The following is an 11,318-nucleotide window of genomic DNA, read 5'->3' as shown; positions in this document are numbered from 1 at the left end:
TGTCCGTGATGGGAGCGTTTAAGACCGTCCGTGATGGTCGGATTGTTGATATTGAGTAGTTTTTGTAATTTAGTTCTGAACTTTGTTTGAATTTTCTAGTGGCTCAAGGGCCGTAACTTTGTTTTGAATGGTATTTTCGGCCGTTTTTGGGTCTTTGTATGATCCGTTTGTGGCGTTTATTTGGCCGTTCGGGCCTTTTTGCATTTTTGAGCGTTTGTTTTATCGTAACCGTTCGTTTGGTCGGTTTTTTGGATATCCGTGTGTTCGGCCTGGGAGGTGATCAGTCCTCCAGCGATGGCCGTGTCTTCGTTCCGTGTTTGAGAAACGGTAATGACTTGTAATGGAGATGAAGTGGAAATAACTTGTAAAAATTCTATTTGAATGGTTGGGCCTCGTTAAAACCCTTCGTGAGGGAAAGAGTACCCGAGGTTCTAAAAGACAAAATGAGAAAAATAAAAGAAAAATAAAGGGTGATTAAGAGAAAACTAAAGGGTGATTTATTTAAGTGTAGTATCTTCGTAAGTTGGCTGCGTTCCAAGTTCTTGGTATTTCGCTGCCGTCTAGTCGTTTGAGTTTATATGCTCCTTTTCCAATTACGGCCTTGATTCTGTATGGTCCTTCCCAGTTGGGGGCGAGCTTTCCTTCTCCTGGGGTCGGGGGACCGATATCGTTTCGTCGTAGGACGAGGTCGTTGTCCGCAAATTCTCGTCGGATAACGCCGTGATTGTACCTTAGGCTGATTCTTTGTTTGAGTGCTAACTCTTTGACGTGAGCTATGCCTCTTTCTTCGTCCACGAGGTCTCGTTCTGCTTCTTCGTCGTTACCTCCCACCGTTTTCCTGGGGCTGGGGTCCCCGATTTCCACTGGGATGACTGCTTCTACGCCGTATGTTAATCGGAAGGGCGTTTCTCCCGTGCTCGTTTGGGGTGTTGTTCGATACGACCATAGGACTGATCCCAACTCATCTGCCCATAGTCCCTTGGCTTCGTCGAGTCGTTTCTTGAGTCCTTTAACGATTATTTTGTTGGCGGATTCCACCTGTCCGTTTGTTTGGGGATGTTCTACCGAGCTGAAGCGATGGGATATGTGCAATCCTTCTAGGAGTTCTCTGAATTTTTTGTCGGTGAACTGGGTTCCGTTGTCTGAGATGATGACTTCGGGGATTCCGAATCGGGTAATGATCTGTCGCCAGACGAATTTTCGACATTGGGTCGCTGTTATGGAGGCCAAGGGCTCGGCTTCAATCCATTTGGTGTAGTAGTCTATGGCGACGACGAGATATCTGAGTTGGCCGGGTGCTGTGGGGAATGGCCCGACGAGGTCGATTCTCCAACTGCCAAATGGCCGTTCTGCCGATATAATGCTGAGTTGGTGTGGGGCGGCTTGGTGGATATTGGCATGCCTTTGGCATTTGTCGCAGCTTTTTGTTAATTGTATGGAATCTCGGATGATCGTGGGCCAGAAATAGCCAGCCCTGATGATTTTTTGAGCTAGCGTTTTTCCTCCGATGTGGTGGCCGCAGCAGCCTTCGTGGATCTCGCGGAGTATGTATTCCGTGTTCCTGGGTTCGACGCATTTGAGTAGGGGCTGCGAGAATCCGCGTTTGTATAGTTGTCCTGCTATGATGGTGTAGTTGGCGGCTTCTCTTTTTATTCGCCTTTCCTCTTTTGGGTCTGGTGGTAGGGTTCCGTCGAGGAGGTATTGTAAGATAGGGTATGTCCAAGACTCCCGGTTTGAGGATGTTAGATGTGCGTTGATTATTGTCGATACGGAAGCCGACTTAACGACCTCCTGGATTAGTGATCTGTTGCCGTGTCCCGACTTCGTACTGGCTAGCTTGGAGAGCAGATCCGCCCTGGCGTTTCGTTCCCTGGGGACGTGTTGTATGGTGACGTTTTCGAATTCTCCTTTTAATTCACTCACTTTATTGAGATATTGTTGGAGTAGGGGGTCCCGGGTTTGGTAGCTGCCGTTGATTTGGGAGCACACTACCTGGGAATCGGTATTTACTTCGAGTACCTTGGCGTCGACTTCCCGGGCTAGGTTTAGGCCTGCTAAGAGGGCCTCGTATTCTGCTTGGTTATTTGATACCGGAAAGTCGTATCTTATTGATTGTTCAATTATGATCCCATTTTGGTTTTCGAGTATAATTCCGGCGCCTCCGTGAGTGGAGTTTGATGAGCCGTCGACGTGCAGTTTCCATGGTTCGGGGGTGAGTTTGATCGGAGTCATTTCAGCGATGAAGTCGGTCAAGGCCTGCGCTTTGATGGCGTTTCGGGGTTCGAACCTGATCTGGAATTGGGATAACTCGATGGACCATGCTAGCATTCTTCCTGCTAGGTCGGGTTTTTGTAATACTTGTTTGACCGCTTGGTCGGTTCGGATCGTTATGGGGTGGGCTTGGAAGTATTGTCGTAGCCGTCGGGATGCCGAGAGGAGTGCGAAAGCTAGCTTTTCTAAGCGTGAATAGCGGGCTTCTGTGTCCTGTAGGACCCTGCTTATGAAGTATATGGGTTTTTGTTCCTTTTTCTCGTTTTCCCGGACGAGTGCTGCTGCGATTGCTTCTTCTGTTATGGAGAGGTACAGGTATAGTGTTTCCCCTGTTTGGGGTTTTGCGAGAATTGGAGGTTCCGCTAGAACCCTTTTGAAGTGTTGGAAAGCTTCTTCGCATTCTATCTCCCATTTGAATGGGGTTCCTTTTTTCATAAGTTTGAAAAAGGGATTGCCTTTTGGGCCGATGCCCCGAGGAACCGGGATAGTGCGGTTAGTCGGCCGGTGAGTTTTTGGATTTCTTTGAGGTTTTTGGGACTTGTCATCTCAAGGACGGCACGGCATTTTTCTGGGTTTGCCTCAACTCCGCGTTGCGTGATCATGAAGCCGAGGAATTTTCCTGCTTCCATTCCGAAGGCACATTTTGTTGGGTTGAGTCGCATTTGGTGTTTTCGCAGGGTGTTCATTATTACCTTGAGGTCGTCGGTTAGTTGCTCACCGGATTCCGTCTTGGCGAGCATATCATCAATGTAGACTTCTATTTTGTTTCCGGATAGGTTGCGAAACATTTTGTTAACAAGTCGCTGGTAGGTGGCTCCGGCGTTTTTTAAGCCGAAGGGCATTACTCTATAGCAGTAGGTTCCGTCCGGGGTGATGAATGCAGTTTTTTCTTCGTCTGGTCGGTGCATCGGCATCTGGTTGTAGCCGGAATATGCGTCCATGAAGCTGAGGTATCGGTGGCCGGATGCCGCATCCACTAGCCCGTCAATGTTCGGTAGGGGGAAGGCGTCCTTTGTAACAACCCTGATTTTCGAGTATGCGAGATATTTTCTGAAGGCACGAATTTTGCCAGAAGATCATTAAAGGGAAAACCTCTTCTATATCATCAAGCATCTCAATCCTCATTATCATTATGTCATCTTTAAGCTAGAATCTTTTCCAAGGCAAGCTCGATAACGCGGTCACGAAGAACCTAGTTTTTGAACCGTATCGGTTAGGAGTTTTGATTCGATATTTCGTAAATTGTCTCGGTTTGACGAACTGGACTCGATTCATGAGAAAAGAGTAATATAACAAAAAGTATAGAGGAGAAGAGTATAAGAATAAAGAGTTAAGCCTTGTGGCACGATGTTCTGTTGTATGTTCATCTGCTGCTTTTCCATTGGCCCTAGAGGTCCTGTAGGCCCAAGTTCACCTACAGTGAGTTGTTATTCCTGTAGGCCGAAGTTCACCTACAGTGAATATCAATTGTGCATCTCAGGGTGTTGCTCCTGTAGGCCGAAGTTCACCTACAGAGAGTTATGATACCTGTAAGCCGAAGTTCACTTACAGAGGTGCCATTTCTATAGGCCGAAGTTCACCTATAGAAAGTTGTTATGTTGTGATTGAACAGAGAAAGAAAGAGGTAACGTATAAGAATGTGAAAGTGATGATGAATAACGAGATTAATAATGAATGATGGTAATGATAATGATTATGTGATGATCTGCTGCATGAAGGCAGTCAGATAGATGGTGGTACGACCACTGAGAACGCTTTCCTGGGATACCTTGCTATAATGCTTTGCTGTAAGACAGAGGTTGCTTACAGAGGTATCAAGATGAATGTGCTCCTGTAAGACAGAGGTTGCTTACAATGAGTGTGTTGTTGCTCCTGTAAGACAGAGGTTGCTTACAGTGAGTCTGTTGGGCATATATCGACTAATAAGTGCCACCCTGCAAGACAAAGGTTGCTTGCAGTGGATACCCTGCAAGACAAAGGTTGCTTGCAATGGGTATTGCCAACAGGGAAGCCTTATCCAGACAGAGGTTGCTGGGTAACGTCGGGAGCGGGTATGTAACCGACAGATGAGCTCATTACCTGCACTAGGGCTAGACATGCATCATTCTTGTCTGCGCATCATTCTCTGTTGCATTCCTTTCTATGTGTGATCTATTTCCTTGTGTTTGTCTGCTTGTATGCCATTTCTATGTTTCATTATCTTGTATTCTTTTGTTTGTGTTCTGCTTTCTATTGCCTCTACTTTCTCTTTCTATCTTTATCTTTTGGTTACTGCTTCGCTATATTCTATTATTCGTCTGCTAATCGACCCCAAATAAATGAATATAACTAATAACCCCGACCCTACTAAGGACTCCCCAGTTCTTACCCCTTCTCTCTCCCTTCCCCTTCAGATGGAAGTAAGAGTACCTTACCGTAGTTCGTTGATGATGGTTCTGCGAAGAGGATCCTGCTCTAGATAGTCTTCTGAGTCTAGGGTGAATATCGTTCTCTGATGATACGTATATACCATGAGACCAGCTAACGTCTACACCCCGCTTATCTACAAACTTTAGCCTAACTCCTTCGTACGATGTTGCTGTTATGTGGCCACTCGATGAAGTACTTGAGAGATGCTCTTTGATGTCATATGATCGTGCAGAGGAGTAGTATACGACCTTCCACCTTTTGATGACGTTCCACCTGACTTGAGTTTTGAAGACTTAGAACGTACTTTCCCTCGCTTTAGTAGTTTAGAGGGACTAGGCGAGCATAGAGTCTAGGCTAGCCTGGGTGCCAGCTTAGGGACCTCTTGAACAGGTCAGGACCTGGGATAGTGTATGTATATATATGTATATAGTTATTATCTAGCTATATCTAGGGGTGTTCTAACTAACAGTCTATATTCTAATAAAGGCTGAATCACCGAATGTTGTCAACTACTTGTGATGTGTTTATGTGTGGTTGTTTGTAACTGTTTTATATATTATTAGTTGTTAATTGATTATGAATGATACTGTTTGTTAATCCAAATGTTTTCAAAAAAAAAAAAGTACCTCGTAAAATAACTACGTTTTTAACAACGAATCAAGCTCAAATGATAAATAATAGATAATAATTAGGAAGACAAGTTGGTAGCGCTCAGTTTCTAGTATGATCATGACGTACAAGAAATTGGGTCGTTACAATTTGGTATCAGAGCAGTTCGTTCCCAGTAGAGCCTGGGGAGTGGACTGACTATGCTTCATTGCATACTCTGCTTGTGTGACTCATGCCGTTAGGGTATCTTTAAGATACATTTGGCATGAATGTCTATGCGTGCTCATTTTGGAAATGTTCGTACTTAACTTGAGATATTAAGACTGATCACCTTAATGTTGATTGTTTGGTGCGGATAAGACCTCAATGACTGTGAATAGGCATGGTTTAATTGAGCTCCGAACGATGAATCGACGTGAGCCACAGCTATCTTCAAAGCTGTTATGATCTCCATGGCCTTGGCTATGTGATATTTAGATGCTGTAAGGAACGAACTGATATCTTCGTCAGGATGGCTTGAAGGAAATAGACTGCTTGAAGATGGATTCTTGCATGCGGCTGAAATTTTGAGGGCAAAATTTTCTTTTAGGAGGGTAGAATGTAACAACCCTGATTTTCGAGTATGCGAGATATTTTCTGAAGGCACGAATTTTGCCAGAAGATCATTAAAGGGAAAACCTCTTCTATATCATCAAGCATCTCAATCCTCATTATCATTATGTCATCTTTAAGCTAGAATCTTTTCCAAGGCAAGCTCGATAACGCGGTCACGAAGAACCTAGTTTTTGAACCGTATCGGTTAGGAGTTTTGATTCGATATTTCGTAAATTGTCTCGGTTTGACGAACTGGACTCGATTCATGAGAAAAGAGTAATATAACAAAAAGTATAGAGGAGAAGAGTATAAGAATAAAGAGTTAAGCCTTGTGGCACGATGTTCTGTTGTATGTTCATCTGCTGCTTTTCCATTGGCCCTAGAGGTCCTGTAGGCCCAAGTTCACCTACAGTGAGTTGTTATTCCTGTAGGCCGAAGTTCACCTACAGTGAATATCAATTGTGCATCTCAGGGTGTTGCTCCTGTAGGCCGAAGTTCACCTACAGAGAGTTATGATACCTGTAAGCCGAAGTTCACTTACAGAGGTGCCATTTCTATAGGCCGAAGTTCACCTATAGAAAGTTGTTATGTTGTGATTGAACAGAGAAAGAAAGAGGTAACGTATAAGAATGTGAAAGTGATGATGAATAACGAGATTAATAATGAATGATGGTAATGATAATGATTATGTGATGATCTGCTGCATGAAGGCAGTCAGATAGATGGTGGTACGACCACTGAGAACGCTTTCCTGGGATACCTTGCTATAATGCTTTGCTGTAAGACAGAGGTTGCTTACAGAGGTATCAAGATGAATGTGCTCCTGTAAGACAGAGGTTGCTTACAATGAGTGTGTTGTTGCTCCTGTAAGACAGAGGTTGCTTACAGTGAGTCTGTTGGGCATATATCGACTAATAAGTGCCACCCTGCAAGACAAAGGTTGCTTGCAGTGGATACCCTGCAAGACAAAGGTTGCTTGCAATGGGTATTGCCAACAGGGAAGCCTTATCCAGACAGAGGTTGCTGGGTAACGTCGGGAGCGGGTATGTAACCGACAGATGAGCTCATTACCTGCACTAGGGCTAGACATGCATCATTCTTGTCTGCGCATCATTCTCTGTTGCATTCCTTTCTATGTGTGATCTATTTCCTTGTGTTTGTCTGCTTGTATGCCATTTCTATGTTTCATTATCTTGTATTCTTTTGTTTGTGTTCTGCTTTCTATTGCCTCTACTTTCTCTTTCTATCTTTATCTTTTGGTTACTGCTTCGCTATATTCTATTATTCGTCTGCTAATCGACCCCAAATAAATGAATATAACTAATAACCCCGACCCTACTAAGGACTCCCCAGTTCTTACCCCTTCTCTCTCCCTTCCCCTTCAGATGGAAGTAAGAGTACCTTACCGTAGTTCGTTGATGATGGTTCTGCGAAGAGGATCCTGCTCTAGATAGTCTTCTGAGTCTAGGGTGAATATCGTTCTCTGATGATACGTATATACCATGAGACCAGCCAAAGTCTACACCCCGCTTATCTACAAACTTTAGCCTAACTCCTTCGTACGATGTTGCTGTTATGTGGCCACTCGATGAAGTACTTGAGAGATGCTCTTTGATGTCATATGATCGTGCAGAGGAGTAGTATACGACCTTCCACCTTTTGATGACGTTCCACCTGACTTGAGTTTTGAAGACTTAGAACGTACTTTCCCTCGCTTTAGTAGTTTAGAGGGACTAGGCGAGCATAGAGTCTAGGCTAGCCTGGGTGCCAGCTTAGGGACCTCTTGAACAGGTCAGGACCTGGGATGGTGTATGTATATATATGTATATAGTTATTATCTAGCTATATCTAGGGGTGTTCTAACTAACAGTCTATATTCTAATAAAGGCTGAATCACCGAATGTTGTCAACTACTTGTGATGTGTTTATGTGTGGTTGTTTGTAACTGTTTTATATATTATTAGTTGTTAATTGATTATGAATGATACTGTTTGTTAATCCAAATGTTTTCAAAAAAAAAAAGTACCTCGTAAAATAACTACGTTTTTAACAACGAATCAAGCTCATATGATAAATAATAGATAATAATTAGGAAGACAAGTTGGTAGCGCTCAGTTTCTAGTATGATCATGACGTACAAGAAATTGGGTCGTTACATCCTTCGGGCATGCTTTGTTGAGATCCGTGTAGTCGACGCACATTCGCCATTTCCCGTTAGATTTTCTTACCAGTACGACGTTGGCTAGCCAGGTCGTATAAGGGAGTTCTCGGATGAAGTTGGCTTCGAGTAGGGCTTTCACCTGTTTTCGGACCTCGGCGGCTCGGTCTGGTGACATTTTCCGTCTTCTTTGTGCCACTGGTTTGGCTAGGGGGTCTACTGCCAGATGGTGAGACATAAGGTCGGGGCTTATTCCCGGCATATCGGCTGGTGTAAATGCGAACAGGTCTCTGTTTTGTTTCAAAAGTTGGGAGAGTTCTTCTTTGAGGTCGTACGGGAGGTTTCTGTTGATGAAAGTGTATTCTTCTTTGGTTGGCCCTATCTGTAGCTTTTCCATGTCTCCTTCTGGTTCCGGTCTAGGTTGGCCGTCTAGTCGTGCGTCTAGGTCGGCAAGGAATATTCCGGCTGCGTTCAGGGATTTTTTCCTTAGGGCTAAGCTATTGTTGTCGCATTCGGCTGCGACTTTCCGGTCTCCGTGAATGGTTCCGATGGTGCCGTCATCGGCCCTGAACTTCATGAGGAGGTATTTGGTGAAGATGACTGCAGAGAAGTCGTTGATCGTTTTTCTCCCGAGAATGACGTTATAGGCTGTGGAGTCTTTCAGGACTACGAATTCGGATAAGATCGTCTTTCTCTGATTGCTTGTTCCTATGGTGATGGGAAGGATAACCGAGCCGTCTGGTTTGAGAAAGTTGTCTCCGAGGCCCGTGACGCCGTGGCGGTGTGTCTGGAGGTTGTCGTTGCGGAGCCCGAGTTTGTCGAAAGCTCCTCGGAAGAGGATGTTAGAGTCGGCGCCAGTGTCCACCAGTATTCTTCTTACTAGCCCTGTTCCGATTCGGGCTGATATGACGAAGGGGGCGTCTTCGGCCGAGGTGCCGTGTTGGCAGTCTTCCGGCAAGAAAGTTATCGTGCTGTCGGCTATGGTGATTGGGTCGTGGTGCCTGACGGCCATTATTTTGAGGTCTTTTTTCATTGTTAGCTTTGACTTATTCGATACGTCCTTGCCCGTGATGACGTTCACTATGATGGTCGGATCCTCTTCGGGGTTTTCCCTGGGGGGCGGCTTTTGTATTCTCGGGTTGCGTCCTTCTCTTTCTGGTGACTTGTCTCTGTCGGCGCGCCTTGGTTCTCTGATGAATTTGACAAACTCTGGGAGTTTGCCGTCTCGTATGGCCTGCTCGAGAGCGTCTTTAAGGTCGAAACAATCTTGTGTTTTGTGGCCGTATCCTCGGTGGTAATCGCAGTAGAGGGCTTTGTTTCCTCCTGTCCTTTCCTTGAGTGGTCGGGCTTTGGGGATGACACCTCGATCTGCTATTTGGTGGTATATCTCAGTAATTGGTGCTGTTAGGGGGGTGTAATTGGAGAATTTTCCTATTCTTGGTGGTCGGTGGGTTGGTTTAAGGTGGTCTCGTTGGTTCTCTTTGGGTGGTGGGTTATGACGGGGAGTCGGGTTGCCGTGTTGGGTAGCGACGTGCTGCCGTTTGTTGGCAGCGACGACCTGGCTGACTTCCTCGTCGTTGATGTAATCTTTGGCGACGTTCTGGATTTCGTGCATGGTCCATACTGGTTTAGTGGTGAGATGTTTGCGAAAGTCTTCATTCATGAGCCCGTTAGTTAGGCAGAGGCTGGCAACGGAGTCCGTGAGTCCGTCGATCGTCAGGCATTCGTCGTTGAAGCGGTCGAGGTATTTTCTTGTAGATTCTTCTTGTTTCTGTGTGACCCCTAACAAGCTGATGGGGTGTTTGGCCTTGGTGATTCGGGTTGTGAATTGGGCCATGAATTTTCTTGTGATGTCGTGGAAGCTGGTTATGGATCCGTTCGGGAGGGCGTTGAACCATTTGATCGCTGGTCCGGCAAGGGTTACTGGGAAGGCTCTGCATCGGACCGCGTCGGATGCTCCTTCCAAGTTCATTCTGGCCTCGAAAGCCGTTAGGTGCTCTTGAGGGTCTTTAGTTCCGTCGTACTTCATGTCGGTGGGTTTGTCGAAGCCTCTGGGGAGTTTCGCTCTTAAGATTCTCTCTGTGAAGGGTGTGGCTCCCATTATGATGTGGTCGTTTCTTGTGCGCTTGGTGTGCCGTTGTCTCGGGTCTTCGTCCGAATTGTGCTGACGGTTCAGATCGTGGGATGCGCTGCGGTGGTGTTTTTTGCTGTGTCGCCGTTCTGGCGATTTCTCGTGTCGGTGGTTGCGCGAGGTGCTACGATCATCTCTTCTATCATGTTGCCGGGTTGGCGACCTTTCGCGGTAGGATCATGGCCTAGACGTTGCCTGGCTTCCGTGTTCGTTGGCGTATTTTCCTCTGTCGGTCAGTTTACCTTCAAGTTCCTGGACTCGGAGGCAGAGATCCTGAATGATCTGGGTCGCTTTGTCCCTTGCTTTCTCGGGGTGTTGTGGATCTGCGATCATGTGCTCGTTTGTGCGGTGGATGGTGCTGGCCATCCGGGCTTGGTTCATGACCTCCTGTTGCTCTGGGGTCGGATGACGCGGTCTGGAGTTGTCTTGGCTTGATGGATTTTCGTCCAAGATACCCTCCATCTGTTTCGACTGTCGCAGGTCCCCACAGACGGCGCCAATGTACAGAATGCTTTTGATACGATCTAGGAGGAGGATCGGGAACCCGCGGGTTTAATCGAATGTTGGATTTTCCAGATGGAGCGGAGGGGAGGTACCTGCAAAGACACTCCGACGCTCAAGTCAGAATAGATCTGAGAGGTGTAAGATATGAGGAATGAATGAATACCTGGAGGGACTAGGGTCCTCTATTTATATGTGATGGTGGTTATCTTATCTTTATCTTATCTTGCTAAGATAAGAGGGATGTTTGAATTCGAAAGTTAGTTAGGAGCTCTAGAGGGCCGGTTCAGGGCCTTCTAGGGAGATGAAACGGGTCGACCCGAGGAGCCGGGTTCGGGTTCGGTCACGGGTCCAGGATCCGTGGGCCGGATCCGTAACAAAAAGCTATGGTTCGTTCTTGTAGTAATTTGTCGACCAAAGAGTTCTTGGATGATCAAGTGATATAGAAAAATGGTGGTATTTAGATCCAAAACCAGGTAGTAAGGAGCTGATTAACACATTCAATGAGGGAATGCAATTTCTAATTGAAAATGGGACTAGAACAAAATTCTAACATGCCTTATGGCAGCAAAAAAAAAAAAAAAATTGAGGGAGAAATTCTCAGGCTTTTGAAAATTGCAACACATAATGAATGCAGATTTTGAG

The 11,318-nt window shown here is 45.7% G+C and overlaps 1 protein-coding gene across 1 annotated transcript; it reads right to left on the bottom strand.

Moving 5' to 3' along the window:
- Positions 1-2,702: 2,702 nt before the first annotated feature.
- On the bottom strand, positions 2,703-10,142 carry LOC130949093 (uncharacterized). Its single transcript, XM_057877917.1, has 3 exons — positions 8,112-10,142; positions 7,290-7,366; positions 2,703-3,321 (listed from the first exon to the last, which is right to left on the bottom strand). Exons 1-3 carry the CDS (start codon positions 10,140-10,142, stop codon positions 2,703-2,705), a joined length of 2,727 nt encoding a protein of 908 aa, XP_057733900.1.
- Positions 10,143-11,318: the final 1,176 nt, after the last annotated feature.

Source organism: Arachis stenosperma, chromosome 9 (genome assembly GCF_014773155.1).
Source record: "Arachis stenosperma cultivar V10309 chromosome 9, arast.V10309.gnm1.PFL2, whole genome shotgun sequence".
Lineage (NCBI taxonomy): Eukaryota > Viridiplantae > Streptophyta > Magnoliopsida > Fabales > Fabaceae > Arachis > Arachis stenosperma.
This window is presented reverse-complemented; position numbering and strand designations above follow the sequence as displayed.